General features: G+C 36.8%; 1 protein-coding gene across 1 annotated transcript in view; it reads left to right on the top strand.

Annotated features, from left to right (window-relative positions):
* The window catches only part of ITGA1 (integrin subunit alpha 1), a gene marked incomplete at its 5' end in the record, with an annotated part of 76,691 nt that overhangs the window by 49,760 nt on the left and 6,974 nt on the right, over positions 1–19,957 (top strand). The window contains 17 exon segments of the mRNA XM_082074953.1: positions 988–1,132; positions 2,318–2,460; positions 3,739–3,882; positions 5,554–5,808; positions 6,240–6,370; positions 7,782–7,945; positions 8,139–8,275; positions 9,262–9,372; positions 9,940–10,025; positions 10,229–10,364; positions 11,344–11,424; positions 13,262–13,338; positions 14,079–14,168; positions 15,234–15,336; positions 16,698–16,811; positions 18,487–18,591; positions 19,712–19,816. Coding sequence (XP_081931079.1) covers positions 988–1,132; positions 2,318–2,460; positions 3,739–3,882; positions 5,554–5,808; positions 6,240–6,370; positions 7,782–7,945; positions 8,139–8,275; positions 9,262–9,372; positions 9,940–10,025; positions 10,229–10,364; positions 11,344–11,424; positions 13,262–13,338; positions 14,079–14,168; positions 15,234–15,336; positions 16,698–16,811; positions 18,487–18,591; positions 19,712–19,816 — 2,127 coding nt within the window.

Raw genomic sequence — 19,957 nt, 5'->3', positions numbered from 1 at the left:
GCTCAGTTTAAACAAATGAAATTAAACTTCAATGTAAGATCAAAAGAACTGGGAAGACTTCAGCTCTAAAGATATGAAAAAGTAGTGTCAGTGGAAAAGAGCACAATAGGAGAGTAACAACTAAGCAAACACTGAGCAATCCAAGAAAAACTGACATAGGACAACTTCCAACACGGCTTTGTATACAGCTCAGCATATCACTGGTAAAAAAACAGAATAAAAGACTTGTGCTATGATTTTACATAAATACTTTATTGCAGAAGTACCCTCCATTCATTTTTTACTCTCTGCAATACATTACATATGATGCTTCAGATGGTGTATCATACCTTAGAAAACAGTGTTATCCTGACAATGGAGTGCAAGGATTATTTATAAGGTTATCTGTTTGGTGGAGCATACTCTTAAAGTTCACAAACAACTGACCTGCTATCATCAGAATCTCACTTCAGAAGTGAGTCTTTCAGTCCTTGGTGCATTGACAGGCCCTGGGTCTCTGGTGTCTGTCTTATCTAGAAGGCTGCTTTCATGCCTTTAGGCAAGAAAGGTCAGCAAACCATTTCTCATTGACCAAAGGTTCTTGCACAATACAGAACACTCACACATTCAACAAAAAAAGGTTCAAGTTTCTGAAAGTTTGTCTGGGAAATCCCTTCAAGTGCTGTATTCTCTGATTAGCTTAGCTAAATCCCTTTGGTCTTTCTATTTGGCCTGGAATGATAGCTGAAGTTGTAGGAGCTGTTTTTCTCACTGCTGCTTTACCTGAATGGCCATTATTATCATCATCATCATAACTTTTTAAGTTGGGTGCATTTTTAACAAAAAGTGGGAAACATGCCATGTTTGTAGGGGTCATTTTATAAAAGGGAAAGCAGGGCTAAATATGTAAGTATACAGGAAGCATTATCCAAATGTGAGCATCATGATCAATGAATGTCTAAAGATGATCCACATAGAGAACAGGCTTTTTGTTTTTCTCCACATAAGGACTGGATCATGCTTGGAGCTGTTGGAGCATATGACTGGAATGGCACAGTGATCATGGTGAAGGACAGTGGTATTTCAATGCCAACTAATGACACTTTCCGTGATAGACTCTCAGAAAAAAATGAAGCCCTTGCAGCCTATCTAGGTAAGAGAAATAGCCCATCTTACAACACTTTTTGACAAATGCTACAAGACCTCTCTCAAATCTCACTTACAAAGAGTATCCTACAGAATATTGTAATATATTCTAGGAGCCTGGGAAAATGTATAATGTACAGAAATGTCTACCATATTATTTCCTTGTTCTTTAAAAAAAAAAGAAAAATTACTACTTCTACAATCAAAAAACTAGTCCAGACCTAAATATATCTAGACTTTCCCCAATAGAGATGCCTAATCTGTTCAGAGAAGTTTTCAAAGATTCCTCTGAAATTCTTTTCAAGTTTTTCTATGCCTTGATATTTAAACTGATTTATACAATATTCAGTCTAAATCTTTGCTTAAAATTAAGCTGATTTATGTCACTCAGTGGTCAAGAACAACAGTTTACCATTATATTTTTTATAATAATATTTTGTATATTGACAGGCTATTGTTTTCTTCTCAGCCTTTTCTCCCAAAAAGCATCAGTAGCCTTGCTCTCTCCTCTAGGTCTTGCTTTCTACACCTCATGGTTCTATTTGCTCTATTATCTCATTTAAGCCACATTTTCAGTGATGAAGAGTCAACACTAGAATAATTTCTTTTTTTTCCCTGAGTACACTGTTTGTGTTCTTTGCAGAATGCCATTAGCTATTTTTTGTGTACCTCAACTTTGATAAAGTCATTTTAAATTTAGATCATGTCCTCCATAAGACTTGCAACCCTGCCACAGTTTGATTCATTTGCAAATTTTTTAAGTCTTCCTTCACCCAAGCTATTAAATTGTTATTAATATTAAATGGAGCTAGGTTAAAAATGGCCCCAGAATCACATCTGGAAGACTCTATCAGTTTGAGAGTGAGCTGGTGACAGCTATTCCTGGAAAGTAGCTTTCCATCCAGCTATTCACGGGTTATTTTATCAGTACCATCATATTCTTACACTGTGTGAGAATGGCAAAGTGAACATGGTTCAACAACCTGTGAACAGATTTAATAACACAGTGGTGCTCATGACTCTGAGACTGCAGGCAAATGTACATCCAGCCCTTTTAATTAACTCTGTTATTATTATCTAACATAAGTAAGGCTAAACAAGTTGTAGAATAAGCCTCAAAAAGGCTCTGAATCATGGCAAGTATTTCTGATGCATACATTGTGTGTGTTGCATGTTCTTTCCTGCTTCCTAGGATATACTGTGAATTCAGCATTGACACCTGGTGGTGTATTGTACATAGCAGGACAACCACGATACAATCACACTGGCCAAGTTGTCATCTATAAAATGGAAGGAAGAGAGGTACAAGTACTTCAGAGGTTAAATGGAGAACAAGTAAGTTGATGATTAACATAAAAGAGGAGTATGGCATGAGAAACAGAAATAATTATTTCAAATTAGAATTTTACATAAGAAGAGCAAGTGAAACACAGAGTTGTGAGCAAGATGAGAAGGAAAGATTAGGTAGATGCTCTGGTATAGCAAGTAATGGAAGGCGGACTCTACAGTACAGACACTTGAAAATTTTGTCTTCGGGAGTTAAACCTTCAGCAGTGTCAAAGTGGTTGTAGCCACCTCTGTATTTGCAATATTCTCTGTCTACTAAGTGGAAGGGGTATGTATCTGGCAGGAAACAGGTGTTAGAACATCAGCTGACATAGCATGAAATATTAAGTAGCTGCTTATTATACTGAGTAACAGCTCACAGAGAACTGTTCCTGTAGGAAGAAAACAACATGTAATCACATAATAAAAGATGGTAGTATTATATTATGCACATGAGGGCTGAAAGACCTGCCTACTCAGGTCTCCCCAGGCTGCAGTTCAAGCTTCTTTCAGGAGAATTCAGGTTACCTAATTCTCACCTATAGCTGATGTTTGCAACTCAGCTAATCAGTCCATTCTTTCAGAATCAGTGAAGGAAAGTAGGCAATTTTAAGGCTTGAGGGAACTGGCCTGCTTTGAATATCTTCTGTGAGATGAGATGCATCTTGCAGTAGAAGGGACTGCTCCTCATGTTGAGTGTAAAGGAACTGCAGGGTGTCTAGCTTAGCTGTGAAGTGAATGTAATCAGATAAAGCCCACACCTTGTACCCAGTTTATGAATGTATATAGGTCTTTGTACAGATCTTGTTCCTCTGCATTTAGTGGCAACTTAGGAACTTAGGAGACTTCCTGCAGTATGCTATCTTGGAACTTTTGTCCACCATCCTGCCTTTTTCCTCTGGCAAGCCTAAGACCATTGATTTTGTTCCTTGTACATACTGTTGTTGGGACTGAACAGAAAACTATCTTCCCCAAGACTCTCCTATTCAATAGGAGATCCTGCTCCCCTGAGCAGGCAGCAGGCACTGTTTGTACCTTTCAAACTCAAGAGAGTTGAAAATTGAATGGACCATTCTTAAATAGAAATATCTGACAACAAACCCTAAAACAGAAAAAAAAAAGCTTTAAAGGTGAACAGAAAATCTTTGCTAGATAGCAAAGAAAAATTCTGCCTAATTGTTAACATTTGGCATTGTTGCAAGCAACCATAAAATAGGTCTCTGAATTGGAAACATTGCATAAAGTTTCTGACTCTCTCTCTGATTTATACCTTATATTTTCCTGCAGATTGGGTCATACTTTGGGGGTGTTATTACCACAATTGACATCAACAGAGACTCATTTACAGACCTTCTTCTTGTTGGAGCTCCTATGTATATGGGAACAGAGAAAGAGGAGCAAGGGAAAGTATATGTTTATAGTCTGAACAAGGTAAAGATGATGTTTATTGACAAAGAACAGAATATGCTCCTTACTGTCTTCATATCCTTGATCAAAGAAATATGATGAATTTAGCTGGGAATATGACCTATTGAAAACAGAGAAACATGATTTGACAGTTGAGAGTATAATAGATATTGTTTTTGAAAACTCTTTTTCTCAATCTGTTGTTTTCTCACCTTTTTTTTTTTTTGTTATGGAAATATTACATAGGTAAGCACTATATCTTGTAAACTGTAGTATGTCATATATGCAAATTTATAGAATTTTCTATCACTTTTTTTTTTTGCTTTCATGGATTAAGGAATAGTAGGGCTCATTTACCAACCTAGAACTAAACCCTTTACATCCAATAGCTTTTAAACATGTCATGACTAGACTGAGGAGCATACCCGCTACACCTCAGCCTCTTAATTTGACTCTTTCCGTTGTCTTTTGCATATTTTTTTTCTTCTTTTAGTCCAACAGCATTGTGTGGCATTATAACAGTTATCAAAATATGTCCTAGCGATGATGTTCTCCTTAAAAGGCACCTATAGGAAGGATGCGGACAGACTTTTTAGAATACCATGTTATGACAGGACAAGGGGTAATGGTTTTAAACTAGCAGAGGGGAGATTCAGGTTAGACATGGGGAAGAAATTTTTTACAATGAGGGTGGTAAAACAGTGGAACAGGTTGCCCAGAGAAGTTGTAGATGCCCAATCCCTGGAGACATTCAAGAACAGGCTGGACAGGGCTCTAAGCAACCTGATCTGGTTGAAGATGTCCCTGCTCATTGCAAGGGGGTTGGACTAGATGACCTTTGCAGGGCCCTTCCAACCCAAACTGTTCTATTATTTTATGATTCTCTAAAACACTATTGCAAGAAAAGGACCTGAAGAGACTGGATCTATTTGACAAGAATCTCCTCCAGTTTCTACATGCATATTGCTAACAACAAATTGATGGTGAACAGGGCTGGCAAGAAAACAAGAATTCCATGTCCTTCAGTAATGTGAGGTTTTGAAATTTGTTTTTCCTGTGCTTCCTTTTATCTGTCTCCAAATAAAGAAGATGCAGCAACTGTGTGACACTGCTAATCTCTAACATGGAACTCATAGGTGTAATCTCTTGGAAAGTTTGGTTACATACCTCTCTGTATGTGTGGTTTTGGTCTAGGGTGCACACTGGACCAGAAGAATATATTTAATAGGACAAAATTCATTCTGTGTAAGCAAAATGCTTTCTTTTGTTCCAGAATAAAAGTTTTGCCATCTGTGTCTCATCAGAGACTTGGCTTACTTCAAAGATCAAGAGAATTCCTTTAGAAGAACTTTCTACACTATCATAAGAATGAAGTGCTTTACTTACAATAACATCCAAATATAGTTATGATGCTATGCTTTCTTGTGAGCATCTAACTTCAAGAAAAATGAAGAAGCATCTAGATGCAGAAAAAGAGGGAGCGAGAATGTCTTTACTACCCACTGCTCAGAAAGAAAATTTGAATTATAGTTACAGAATCACAGTTTCTACAGTGCACTCAGTCATTAGGAGTAGGATGTATTAATAATTTTTTCATTTAATTCATCAGTTTTTCTTCTAGAGAGGAGCTCTTACAAGCATGCATTGCTAAAATGCTGACAGAAATCCACAAACCCTAAATCTGTTCTTTTATAGACCAAGTTTGAATATCAGATGAGTCTTGAACCTATAAAGCAAACATGCTGCTCACCATTAAAACAGGACACCTGCAAAGTTCTTAAGAATGAGCCTTGTGGTGCACGCTTTGGGACTGCAATTGCTGCAGTAAAGGATCTCAACCTTGATGGATATAATGACATTGTAATAGGTTCTCCCTTAGAGGATGATCATCGAGGAGCTGTTTATATTTATCATGGCCGTGGCAACACAATCAGTAAAAAGTATTCACAGGTATGAAGCAAAACATTACAGATTGGCAGCCACTGTAAGTGTATGTAGTACAAATCCTGTTTTCCCATGTCTTTCCAACATAGAATCAAACTGTGATTTCACCTGTCATAACAGATTCTTTTTTAAAATGCTCTGTACTTTTAAACTCAGTTTTATTTAACTGATTTTGACTCTAATAATGTTAGAAAATATATTTGCATGTTTTTTATTAGAAACATGAAAACTGCTGTATAGTCAGAAAAGTAGATATTTTGCAATTCTGAAAATTTATAGTGTGTTCATCACCATGGTAACCCTTTTAGGAGTATTGTAGTGAAAATTTAATATATTTCAAGAGTATAAAAGCCATCTAACTGCCAACAAAGGCATCTTGAATGTTCTTATAAAATCCTTCAATATGTACTGCATAAATCTTTTAATGTTTTCCACAGCGTATTGCATCAGGTGGAGATGGAGAAAAAGTGAAATTTTTTGGCCAGTCTGTGCATGGAGTAATGGATTTAAACGATGACGGGTTGATTGATGTCACCATTGGAGGCCTCGGCGGGGCTGCCCTCTTCTGGTAGGGATACTCACAGCAGCTGTCGAGCCAGAAAATAACCGTCATGGGTTACTGGTGCAACTCACATGCACTGCTGTTTGGACTGTTGTGAAGATACTGATTTCATCTCATGCTTTGACACTGGCTATGAATCTTCATATTTTCATGTACTCAGGAATAAGTATAAAACTTGATGTATAGTAGTAATAAATATAGGAATGTTTTAGAAACCTTATTAGCTTAATATGAAAACCTTGTCCTCCTTGACCATATTCAAAATAGAAACTGATTCCACTAAGCAAAAGAAAAAAAAAGAGAAAAAAAACAAAAAACACGCACACAAAAAACCCCAAGCCTTCTCTTTTTCGCACTATACTGCATATAGTCTTATTAGCAATATTAAGGACAGTTTCAAATGTAAAGATGTGACTAAGAAAACACATTTGACTTCCTAATAAGAAATCTCTAGTCTGACACCCTACAGAAAATCTTGGCAAATTTAGCTCAACTTTCTGGTTAACACTGAATTCATTTTCCTTGCAAAAGAGTGTGGTTTAGATGGTGTAATGAGCAATATATATTTTTAAGGGAGAAATATACCAGTAAGGGAATAAACAAGGTAACATGAAATCTCTCATTTCTAAAGCACAACCATTTCTCCCTCTGGTAATGCAATTGCTAAGCCGGTTCCTTGCTTTCCCTGTCCTGCTATTCCACCTGACTCAGCTGCTTGGTGATCAAGTTTGTCAGGTCTTGCTACCATCCTCAAGCTGCCAGCTTCTCCTGACAGTCCTCTGGTAGTCTGTCTTTCTAAAAGCTCCAGGTGTGAACACAATGAGATGCCCCTACATTGCATTGTTTGGATCACAAATTTGAAGAAAGCTGTTTTTCCAGCTAGATTTTATGCTGATTTAGTACACCAGCACGTTTCTTGTTGAGGTCAAAAGGGAACGGAGCCAGAGCAAAGGGAGAGGCAGGAATGTGTTGCAGCAATGGGGCAAAGGGGCACTAAACTGAAGCAAACTGGAAGTGAATCTCGGCCTGCTTATCTACCCACAGCCTAAGAGATGACACGCTACCTTCCAGCTCGTGTATAGTATGTTCATCTGTGGACATCCTTGACGATGCATCTGCACCTTCAGTCTCTTTTAAAATGGGCCTGGCTCTATAGAGTTGCTTATATGCTTTTGAAAATATTTCCTTTCATCTGGTATCTGCTCTGAAACATTTACAGGGCTGTGGAGAAAACCTGTAATCATGTTTTCTGTAATTTGTTGTTTACTGGTACTATATAGTGTATAGTTAATATTTGTCTAGACCATCATATATGTGTATTCTAATGTTGAATATCGTGCATTTTTAAAGTTCATAAGCTAGAAAAAGTTGCTGCTATTCTTTTCAAGGCACTTTCTCTCTTTGTCTTTTTGTTAAGGTCTCGTGATGTGGCTGAAGTAAATGTTTCCATGCAATTTGCACCCAAAAGCATCAATATCCAACAACAAAATTGTCAGATAAATAAAAGAAAAACAATATGCATAAATGCCACAATTTGTTTTAAGACCAGACTAAAGTCAAAGGAAGATACATTTGAATCTAGTAAGTAGATAAGCGCTAAGCTATGGACTCTTTATGCTATAAAACTGCTGTGCTCATATTTGTTTATTTCTCCAAGAATGGGACGCAGCTCCTCTAAATTCACTATTCCAATTGCATCTAAGATACTGGGCGGGGGGGAAAGAATGTGTAGAGGCAAATTCATTCATAATATTGGTCTCAACTTTCTTTACAGGTCTGCAGTATTGGATTACTCTTGACTCTCAGAGGCAAATATCTCGAAGCTTGTTCACAGAAAGCCATGAGAGGAAAATGCAAAAGAATATAACTATCAAAGATTCAGAATGTATTAAACATAACTTCTACATGTTGGCAAGTAAATCATTTAAAGTGTTTTTGTCATGTGGACATTATAATAACCCAAATGTGTTCCATTAATTGTAAAACGGACAACAACAGCTACATCCAGAATTAATCTTAAGAAGTAGAATAGTATCATAGAAGGGTTTGGGTTGGAAGGGACCTTGTACATACAATTTGTTCACTACATAGGGTTTAAATATTTGTATATGTATATATAAACTGTTTACTTTTATGTACAGTTTATTTATCTTTATTTCTTTGCTTATGTCTATCTTGGAAAGATCATGACACACATAGTGGAACCAAGCAACTGTTGTGGTTGGCAGTTTAGGTGCATTCAAAACTCTGCAGGAGCATGTGAGCTGCAAGTCTAGTTTGCATAATGGTGCAATTCCTCCTACTAAAATATAGTAAGAAAACTCACAAATCAGGCTTGGGCTATAGAATACTTATTCACTGTGAAACAGAAATGTAATTAGCAACTGTGCGTATGAAATTGCCTAGATCGTAACTAATGTGCAGAGTCAACAGAGGTAAGTTACCCACATTTAAAATATTCAGTGACTTCACAGTTGTATCTAATGATAAAAAATGCCCAGAATTTGCTTGAGCGTGCAATACATCTCCTAAGAGCAGGCCTCAGTTCAACTTCACATGGGGTCATGCCATTGCTGTTCATCTTACTGATCCTTTAAGCACAACTAAAAGAGGAAAGTCTGTGAGTTGAATCTTCTGAGACATTCTTAAATGAAACTGTGCTGAATATGCTCAGGCTATGTGACATGTTTGTGATGAGATGACATACACAAAAACATTAGTGGATATTTTTAAACATCGGCTTGCACATTAAATGCTTTGTCGTCAATTGCAAGCAAGGATGGTGACAGCGTGACTGAAAAAATATTTTACCTCAGCATTGTTTGGGGTTTTTTTTAATCCTCTTAGATACTAAAGTGAATGTCCATGACAGCAATTTTGTTTTCTTTATGTTCTAGGATAAGCCTGACTTTCAGGACTCTGTAAGGGTTTTGCTGGAGTTCAATTTTTCTGATCCAGAGAGTGGACCTGTTCTTGATAGCAACCTGCCAAATTCAATATCTGAATATGTAAGTCAGCATGATTCTGTATTAACAACCAAAGCATTTAAACTAAAATTCATATCCCACACAAGAGCTGAAAGTACTACCCACAAAACTGGCTAGAGAGGGAAGGGAAGGTTGTTGAGCCTGTCCAGAAGATGTTTCCTCTAAATGAGTCTTCAGGAGTGAAAAGCTTGATTCAGTGTGCTTGGGAACCAGGCTGGGGTTTTAAAGCTGTGCAGAGTTAAGTGAAGACAGAAGAGAGTGAAAGAAATTTTATTATAATTTTTTTACATAAATAGAGCAGGGGAATGTTAGTTATATCATTTGATGGTGCTTGGCATAATTCATAGTTCTACTGTTGCCTCTTTTTCAAAGCTAGATGAATAATTTTGAAGGAAATTATTAGAAAGGTTATGTTTCATGTAGGCATTTTATATAATACTGGCATGTTTAACTGATTAATATTAGGGAAGACTTCTTTGACTTTCAAACACAAGACCTTATATAAAATCAGATAATTCATTAAAATGCAAGTATTTAATTTTAATAATAAATGTAATCAAATTGAGAATAAAAATACTATTGTTGCAGATTCCTTTCACAAAAGATTGTGGAGCCAAAAATAAATGCATTTCAGATCTTGTTCTGAGTGTAAAAGCAAGCATAGCTGGAGACAGGTAACTACACTGGGTTTATTGTATCGCTTGATATTTGTACAAAATTTCCATGTACATTATAAATTCTGTAGTCTAATAAGAAAATGCTGTGGAATGATTTCCAAATCAGAAACAATATTGTCTGGACACTGAAAGAAATACATGTTTATGTTAAAAACAGATTCAAAAGTTAAGATGTCCAGCATTCTTACTCTGTTTTACAGCTCTTCTCCATTCATTGTAAAGTCACGCAATGATAAGTTCACCATTCAGCTCTCTGTGAAGAACAAAGGAGACAGTGCCTATAATACCAGAGTTTTGGTTCAGTCTTCTCCAAATATTATTTTTGCTGGCATTGAGGTAGGAATTTTTCACATTATCACAATTATCATAACCTGTATTGCTAAAGAGTTCTGAGAAAGCATTTTTGTAAGCCTGAACTTCACTGCTCTGGCATCATCTCAGTCGATTGGAAGAGATTCCCTGGGAGTGCTGTCCTCACTTATCCCTCTAAAAAAGTGTATTTGTTTTGACCTCAGTGGACTTTTGCCTAGTTTCTCTCAGCTACAGATGCAAGTTCCACAATGAGACCTACACAGTAAGTGCCTGCATCTTAGGTGAACATCAGCACCATGAGTCATCTGTACATCTGTAGAGCCAATAATGCCTCCTTATTCATCAGTACAGATGCTGAGCCTCTTGAATTCTCCTTTTACACATGTAGGAAAAAGCACAGCCTTGGTAGAGTAACATAGATAAGGGCCTGCCTCATCCCTACCTCAAACAGCATTTCCAAAGTAGCTGCTTTTCTGCCTGCCTCAGCAGATATGCTATGATATGATCTCTAGCTGAGGTGGGAAACATTAGAAGAAGTTTGGTTTCAATCAATATTTGTGATGTTGCACATTAGAAGTCAGGGATCCATAGTACTGTTGCTGGCCCTGTGGCAGTAATTTACGGAGTATGAATGTCATTTTCCTTGCCAAGCTAGGAACACATTTACAAAATTACGTGTAAAAAATGTGTACTTATGCTGATCTGCTAGACCCCATGACTAACTTGCATGATGTCTAGTTTGTGTATAATTGTTAATGTTCGAAACACTTTCACTGGAAGGGTATAATGGCTACTAATTTATGTAGATGTCCATAGGTGAAAATTGTTTTGCAGAAGTTAGGGCTTCCTATTTTTCTTCCAGTTCATTTAAGGCTTTGACTCTTACAATGTTTTGATGATGAGAAGTGGCAATGGTATATAGGTTCAACAGGCCTTTAATGCTTAGGTAAAATTTTTAAAAGAGTTTGCATAAGGTCATTATTTCACTCTATTTTTTCTTTAGGATATACAGAAAGATAGCTGTGAATCTAATCACAACATCACCTGCAAAGTGGGATATCCATTTCTAAAACCTGCAGAAGAGGTAAAAGGTCCCCCTGCATGCAAGTTCTCCTTGCTCCATATTATTCTAAGTGCAGAACAGTTCCCTATCACCTCCAAATTTCTTTCTCTTGTGTTCATCTGAAGACCTGTCTATTCATGCTTTCCCAGCTATTCTTGGTATGAACTGCCTGAGCCAGATAGGAAAACATCAGGTCTTCAGTACCTGGACAGTAAGCTGTGGTATTTGGGGAGATAAAACATGCCTATTGTCATCCTTGACATTGTCAGAAGGCAAGTGGCACACATGGTCAGAAGTGTGTGTCTCCAGGTGTATAGAATATTGCTTAGGATATATTGATAGGACAGGTTAGGATATACTCATAAGACCATTATATACTGTGGCTTTCCACAGGTTGGAGCCTATGACTTCAGTTATTTTATATATAAAATTTAGTCAGATCGTTGAAAAGACAATAAGCCGGTATGTGGAAATGCTAACCTGGATCTGCGAAAGCCAGGCATCAAGACCTCACCTCTGCTCAGTGGGGAGAGAGAGGCCTCTCCAGCAAGCAGTCCCCTTAAAATAGAGCTCCAGCTTGAACAGCTCCTGTGATAAGTCTGTATCTCCTACTGGAATAGCGAGGGAGCTTTATCTAAACTAAGCCTTTGAAACTATGCATCTAAGCTTCACTTAAATAGTTCTGATATCAAATTGAGAAGTATAAAATTGCATTAAAATAAGACCAGCTGTCTTTCCTGGCAGTTTCATGTCTGTTCCTCTGCCATATTAGGTCTGTGTTGCAGGTGCATAACAGACGAAAAATCAGGAGAGGTGTCCTCTTGCATTGCCTCCCACATACACGTTCCAGTTTATGTCTTGGACCTGTAGGAATTAAGTCAGCTGTTACTTTCTTGCAGCCAAATAAGCTTACTACCCAATGCAAGTCCCTGCAATGCTCTGTTCCCAGCTAGATGTTGCATGTTTTCCTTTCATGCTTTGATTGTTAGTTTGTCTGTAACTATAGCTCCCAAAATTTAGACATTTCATACTTTCCTTTGAATTCAGAAAAGAATTTATGTCTGATTCACTAATAAACATTCCCTAATAACATTCTTTTTTAAAGCCTCCTCCTGGGTATTTTTTAATTTTACATCTGAAGAACTATCTAGGACTACCTTCTCTGGGTGACTTTGTAATAGAAATTTGTACAATTAAAGGAAAAATAAAACTCTGAGCTGAAAACTCCTGTACAGTAACAAATAGTACAAGCTTTGCTACATATAAAATTACTCTTAAGTGTCAGCATATGAAGAGGGACATATTTGGGACAATGTTCTCAAATCTTGTGTAGAGCCAGATCATCATAGATTTGCCCTAGTTATAATAAGTAGGGAATTTTTGTGAGGCCTAGTAGTAATTTATTTACATTATAAACATTTCTGTCAGTATTCTAAGTGTTTTACTATGTATTAAGTGAGATTCCAGCAGCCTTATACACACCGTAACTGCCAGGCTTTGAAGCTTTGTTTCTTCTCATTGGAGAGAAAAATAATGGTTTTGATAAATTGATCACAAGACCAGTTGGTTTCTATTAAGGATTATTTAGCTATGTATTTCTAATATACTATATAATACATTTTACTGAGACTTCTGAATTCTGAAAATTTGAGGCTTCTCTTTAATAAGTGATAACCATTAGATTTCCTTCTTGTTTGGGACAGATTCAAAATGTGCATTCATTCACAGAAAAGTGTTAAAATGTGAATAAAGATTCCATAGACAAAAGTAGAAAAATTTTGCTCATTTTTGTTCAGATCAAACTTTATTAGTGTACTCTTTTTCTCTTTTAAAACATGTAATGTGTTTTTCCAAACAGATTTCTTTCAAAATATCATTCCAATTCAATGCGTCCTATCTTCTGGAAAATGCTACTGTTCATGTATATGCAACAAGGTTAGTTGCAACCATTACTTAATTGCCTTCTGGTTTTTGTTTTTCGGTTGTTTGGGTTTTTTTGTTTGTTTGTTTTCTTTTTTGTTTTTTTCTTAGAAAGCTCTACAGCTTTGTGTTTCACAGTAAAACAAGGTTGACTTTTTCTGAACTCAAAAGTGATTAAACAACCTGTAGATCTGGCAGCTTTATGGATGTAGTCCAGACTGAGTGGACTAAATAAATGTTTGTCTCTAGAGCTTGAGAGTCAAAAATGAGTCATAATTTCCAGTTGGTTTACCTTCAGAAAAGGTTTATTCTCTTACAGAATTACAGCATACTTTAGCATGAGTCACAGTTTATTCTGAAGAACAAGGTCTGGCCTTCACAGAGCAAAAGCAGTGCAAAATTTGTCTGTGGTGAAGGAATGCACTTGCCCTCCGTGTTTGCTGTTGCTGCAATACACAGGTGTGGTGTGATAGTGGCCCTTACTTGGTCCATTTTCATCCAGCCAACTGCAGTCTGTAATTTCAATAAAGATGTGTCTCTAGTCTGGGACTGGTACAGGATTTAACTTTTTAGTTACTGGAAACAATCTTTTGAATTTACTTTAAGGAGATAGTAATTATCTGGAAATTAGTAGTGTGTTTTCATACCCAGAGCTGTAGGTATTTCAGTTTCTTAAGATCCTTTCCTACCCAGTAGTTGTGTTGTGTGTGCAGATGACAATCACAGTCTCAGTGGCATATGTTGTTTTATTTCAGTGACAGTGAAGAACCACCTGAGACCTTGAGTGACAACAGAGGACACGTTACAATTCCAGTAAAATATGAAGTAGGATTGATATTTGTAAGGTATTAGTGCTTCTCTCTACTTTTACTGGCTGGCACAGTAAATATGTTCAAAGATAACATGGTATTGTTTTGTTGTTGACCTGTGTTCAGTTAGTATCTACAGATGACAGCTTCTCAGTTTATGAACAGGAGCACAGGCGGCATAGAAAAGAATAGTTATATGAAATAACAGAGCAGTCACTGTCCCTATCTCACTGTAGCTCTGTCTTATCTATATAAATTTGACCTGTAGTTTGCAAGAACAACAGCAGCTTTTGTTGATTCTTGTACTTTGCTCTATTCATTCAAAGGTGTTTCAGGTACATAAGCAAATACTTCCAGCTTCCTGATGGACTTGAGTTTGTATAATTATAATATTGCATAGTGTCATGTTTTATTTCCACCTCCAAAAGCTAGCCTTAATTTTAGGTTTTCAGAGGTTTATTTTTTACAATTCAGACATTAATTCAGATCTTGTAGTACACTTTGTTTTCAGAAACAGCTAGAATTCAATTAGAAACATTATAAATATTATCAGTAGAGTACATTGCATGGTGTGCACATTCAACTAGTTAAGTCACATTCATTTTGGATGTTTCATGGTTCAAATCCAGCCTTTGCTTGTCTCATAGGGAATAAGGTTGAATTTAGAATATGTTTGTCTTGTTCTTTTTTTTACATGGTTCTGTCTTTTATAGGGCCCTATCCATTTCACATGGCAATACTCAGGATAAGGAACTGCACAGCCAGAATAAGAACAGCAAAATAGTAGTATGTGATGTAGTATTTTGTGTAGTGTGTAGTAGTAGTAGTGGTGTAGTATTTTGGGGAAAAACGTTTGCTCATTTTGTAGTGTCATCTGAACTCAAGTTTTAAAGGTACAAAATGAAAAGTGAAAACTAGTTAAAAAATTGATTATTTCAACTTCAGTGGAAGTAGCAGTGCACTCTTCATTGCAAGGCTAGTTCTGAAGGATTCATGAAATAATGAAAATACCTAGAGTAATGACTGCTAGAGCTTTTATGAAGTTTTTTGTACTTATATTGGGTTTTGTTTTTGTTTGTTTGTTTGTTTTTTAATCTGCAGTGTATTCAAAGAGCACCATGTTATAATTGCAGCAAATGATACCATCCCTACTGCTATTAACACAACAGAGCAGATTGGGGATGAAGTTACTTTACATTATAGGGTAAGAAACAAAACTGCATGCTATGGGTACTGTCTTCTTTTTTGTTTTTTTGTTTGAATTGCTTAATGTGATAGCCTACTACTTAAGTACCAGATAAGCAATTTGCTAAAATACATGGGTATTATGTGTTTAACACTTTCTTTTTCTTGTTTGCTTTGGAATAAGGTGATTCAGAGCATCTCAGAATGGTCCATCCCTGCGAAGTAGATTGGGTGGGTTTTAGAGCTACTGCCCTCAGCAGGGGAAAGAGAGCACTCCCTAGTAAGTTAGAATGACCTATGTTCACTGCAGTTTAGCACAGATAGTTCAAAAATCCAGTTAGCTTTGAAAACAGCAAATGCCATGCTCCAATAATGTTATCTTACTAATAGAATGACTACTGCAAACTAAAATCAGTTGGAAAAAATATTTAATGGTCTAGAAGCCCAGCCTTAAGTTGCAGTATGACTGAATGTAGTCATCTTCAGAGCATCCTTCTTTCCCAGTGCCAAATCCAAAGCTGAGCAAAGGTCCCATATACAAAGGATAACAGTCTCTGAATCAACTTTCTGTCTGTAAAAAATGGGCTATAGGAAGGTTCTCAGCCTCAGTAAATAGCAATGGCAAAGGTTTTTTGTTTTGTTTCTTGTCCAACCTACAGCAGCTTACAGATGTGTCCTGTGATCTTCTCAGGGAAAAAGGGGAGAGGAGCAGGTGAGCAGGAGGGCTGTTGCCTAAGCACACCTGAGGAGGAACTGGCAGGAGCCATTGCTGGTACAGTGGTTCCTCTCCCATGTTAAAGCATTTTGGGAGCTTATTAAAAATTGAAATGAAATTAACTTAGATAGAAGTCCCAGATGAAACAAGGATGCAGTAAACAAGATAACAAGAAGGAATTTATGCCAAAATGCCCCCTTTCATCCTATTTACTTTATTTCCTTCAATAGATGCTCTTAACTGTTAGAAAGTATTACCAAAGACCACCGAAGAATGTGTCTGCTAATTCACAACAGTCTGTTCTCAGGGGAAAAAGTAAGAGTTCATCACACCACTTTTTGCATAACTGACTGTGGAAATGTAAAAAAAGCAGGAAGGAAAGGAAAGGAAAGGAAAGGAAAGGAAAGGAAAGGAAAGGAAAGGAAAGGAAAGGAAAGGAAAGGAAAGGAAAGGAAAGGAAAGGAAAGGAAAGGAAAGGAAAGGAAAGGAAAGGAAAGGAAAGGAAAGGAAAGGAAAGGAAAGGAAAGGAAAGGAAAGGAAAGGAAAGGAAAGGAAAGGAAAGGAAAGGAAAGGAAAGGAAAGGAAAGGAAAGGAAAGGAAAGGAAAAAAATCGAATACCAACAAAATAAGGAAAGTACTAATCAAAACTTTTTTTTTTTTAATAGATTGAAAAAGGTGAACACTTTCCAATGCCAAACCTCACACTGCAGATCTTATTTCCCAATGTAACAGAAGCCAAGAACACTCTTCTCTACCTCACTGCGTTATCACATTCCCAGGTAAGCTAGGAATTTTTATTTTTATAATTAATTCAAAATTTGAAATTTTTGCTGTAAGGAACTGCAAAATGGAAATATTTGGGATTCTGCCTTGCTTCAAGGTAGATATTGCTTTTAGTCTAAAAGGCAGGATGCTGGTGTTCTAAGAGTCTAAAGAGATCTACGTAACAAAACAGAGAGATAAAATTTCTTAAAAGGAAACAAGCAAATTTTAAATAGTTAGGCTATAACAAGGTTAATTTGATATATTGCCAAGTCATGAGGGGCCCAGAGAGAGATACGAGTGACAGGAGTTTCTTTCTTAGTTTTGCCTAATGTGACTCAGATTATCCCCATTATTAGCAGTGCTTATGGCAAATGTTCTAGTCCTGCTCTGTACCTCTAGAGCTCAGACTCCTGTTCAGTCCTCTGCTTTCTGTTACTGAAATTAGCCTTCCTGCAAGTCTGCTCTCCAGCACTTGCAGTCCTCTGGCTTCTTCCTTTTATGAGACATTGAAAAAACTTGAAGGGGATGGTAGTTCATGTCTTTCCAGATCTCTAGGTATTAAAACTAGAGCTATATCAACAACTGGATAGCTGGAGAACCCAAATATCACTAAATGGTGACCTAAACTTCTTTTTCTTTTGTTAATCTTTCCCTCAGAGACAAACGCACACATGCACCTCTCTCCAAAAATTTTGCAGAATCACAGAATGTCACGGATTGGAAGGGACCTCAAAAGATCATCTAGTCCAATCCCCCTGCTGGACCATGAACGCCTAGATGAGGCTACAAGATTTCACTTAGTTTTGATGTGTTGCAGCACTGAAAAACAAACCAAATGGTCTAAATGAAAGTTCAAGGTTCACTTTAAAACAAACAAACAAACAAGCAAAAAAACACACACACACAAAAACAAACTCCCAAAATATTTCATGTTTAGAAGACAAAGAAATTGTATCTGATCTAAAATTCCTTCCTTCATTATTCCAATTCCTAGGCAATCATCACATTTGACCCAAGTTTGCACAAAAATGCAACAAATCTGTGCTTTTACTGTGGTTATAATTCATGTACCACTAGCTACACCCTAGTAATAGTAGTGTGCCAAAGTGCACTGCAGGGGATTTGCAGTCCTCTTCAGGTGACCAATCTGAAAGTGAATGACCTGACCAAAAAAAAAAAAAAATAAAAAGTCCCATGCATTTCCCATCTGCCTTTGAAGGAGACACAGAGGTCTAGCAGTGCTCCAGCACCCGTGCTCCCTCTCTGGACACTGCAACAAGGGCTCCTGAATCCTGCATTTAACCTGTCTGTCTTCTTGCTGGGACAGAACCTCTGTGGATTCTCATGCAAAAGCTATTTAGCTCTTTTAATAGCCAGCTCTTGCTGATTCATGTAGTTGTCATCTTGCAGGAAGCTCTTGTTTGCTTCTACAGATGTTTAAGTGGCTGGATAGAGTTTGGGTTAAAGTATCTCCTAGAAAGCTCATTTCTTGTTTGAATAATGGTACCTCACTACCTACACCATCTGCATTTCCTCTTCTGCCCTCTCGCAATAAGCAGTTTTATTGCATTTAGTGGTTAGTAAATATCATAATTGCTATTAAATATTATTAATGTTGGCTTGTTTCCAGAGCATTTTTGTAATAGATTGAGTACTCATACAATAAGAATATTTGTTTTTTTCTAACAGAATGCCATCTGCCAAAGTAGTTACCCTGTAGATCCCTTAAGGATCAGCGCTGGGAAACCATTTGTGTTGCCAAAAATAAAAGAACCTACAAAGGATACAATTATGGTAAGCCTACATATAGTATATATAAATTTTTTAATCCCAGATATTAACTCAGATCTTTGAGCTGAGTACTTCTGCAATAAATATATAAAAGCTTCTCTTAAACTGTACACTATAGAAACTCACTTTGTCTTAATAGCCTGGAAAGCCATCTTTATCTACTAGCTATACTTTTTATTTGGTTACAAAACTGTACGTGGAACTGAATTTGGGGTGGGTTTTGCAAATGAGTAGATAACAGTAGGTCATTTGACAGCGAGTAAACTTAATCTTCTATATTCCCATTGTAATTAATAAATAATAATCTTTTTAAAACTTCTCATCTGACTTGTAATTTTGTTTTAGACATCAAATAGAAAATATTTTCAAATGCTAGCACTCTAATCTGACAGATTTTCCATGCAACTGGTAAAAATTAATTGATGATCCCTGTTTGGGAAGGATTAGCCTCTCATATTTAGATGAGCAAAATAATTTTGCTAACATAGCTATGTTGGCATGTCAGGGGTAAGCCATCATACTACCTCCTCAGCACAGAGGTACAAGTGGAGTTTCTAGTTCAAATGAAACCATGCTGTGAGAAGAATATTTTGCTGTGCTTATCATACTCCTTTACAGAGATTATAAATGTGTAGGCTAAGTAAATGTTTCAAAGTGTTAAGTGTAATGCTGCTGCCCTCCCAGCTAGCAGATACTGAGATGTAAGGATACTTAAGTTTTCACACGTGCACCCTGCCCTGCTTGAAAGGTTTGGGTGTCCCAAGATCTGAAAGGATCAAGAAACACTGCAGAGAAGCCACAGTTCTGTTGGCAGAAAAACACTTGTGGTTACAGGCTGTGCCTCCTTTAGGAGGTCTGCTGATGCCTCTTGCTGCCTACTTACTGTAACAGAGCTTCCTCAAGGCTAAGCAAACCTGTAAAAACTGAGTGTATTCTATCACAGCATGGATATTTCAACTTGTTCTATAAACTGCAGTGTCATTTTTACCTAAAAAGGCCGAGGAATTAATATCAGTTTCATATTAGCGTCACAGCAAGTCCATGATATGTCTATATAGTAGTTTACATAGTTTTATTTCAGTAATGTGTCTCCTAATAATTATTGCTGGTGCCTTTTAAACAGGACTGTGATACGTACAGCTGTGCATATATTTATTGTGCATTGGTCCCATCTGACATATATCAAGTGAATGTTTCATTAAGAGTATGGAAACCTACCATCATAAAAGTAAGTGAATCCCATTTGTATTCAGAATATTCAGGTACAAGAAACTTAAGCCAATGTTTGTGATGTCTATTCAAAGTATACCTTTAATTTTCTTATGTCTCCATAGTCCCATAGTATTTGAAATAATTTCCCTTGTCATTT

The sequence above is a fragment of the Streptopelia decaocto genome (assembly GCF_964273445.1).
Source record: "Streptopelia decaocto genome assembly, chromosome: Z".
Lineage (NCBI taxonomy): Eukaryota > Metazoa > Chordata > Aves > Columbiformes > Columbidae > Streptopelia > Streptopelia decaocto.
This window is presented reverse-complemented; position numbering and strand designations above follow the sequence as displayed.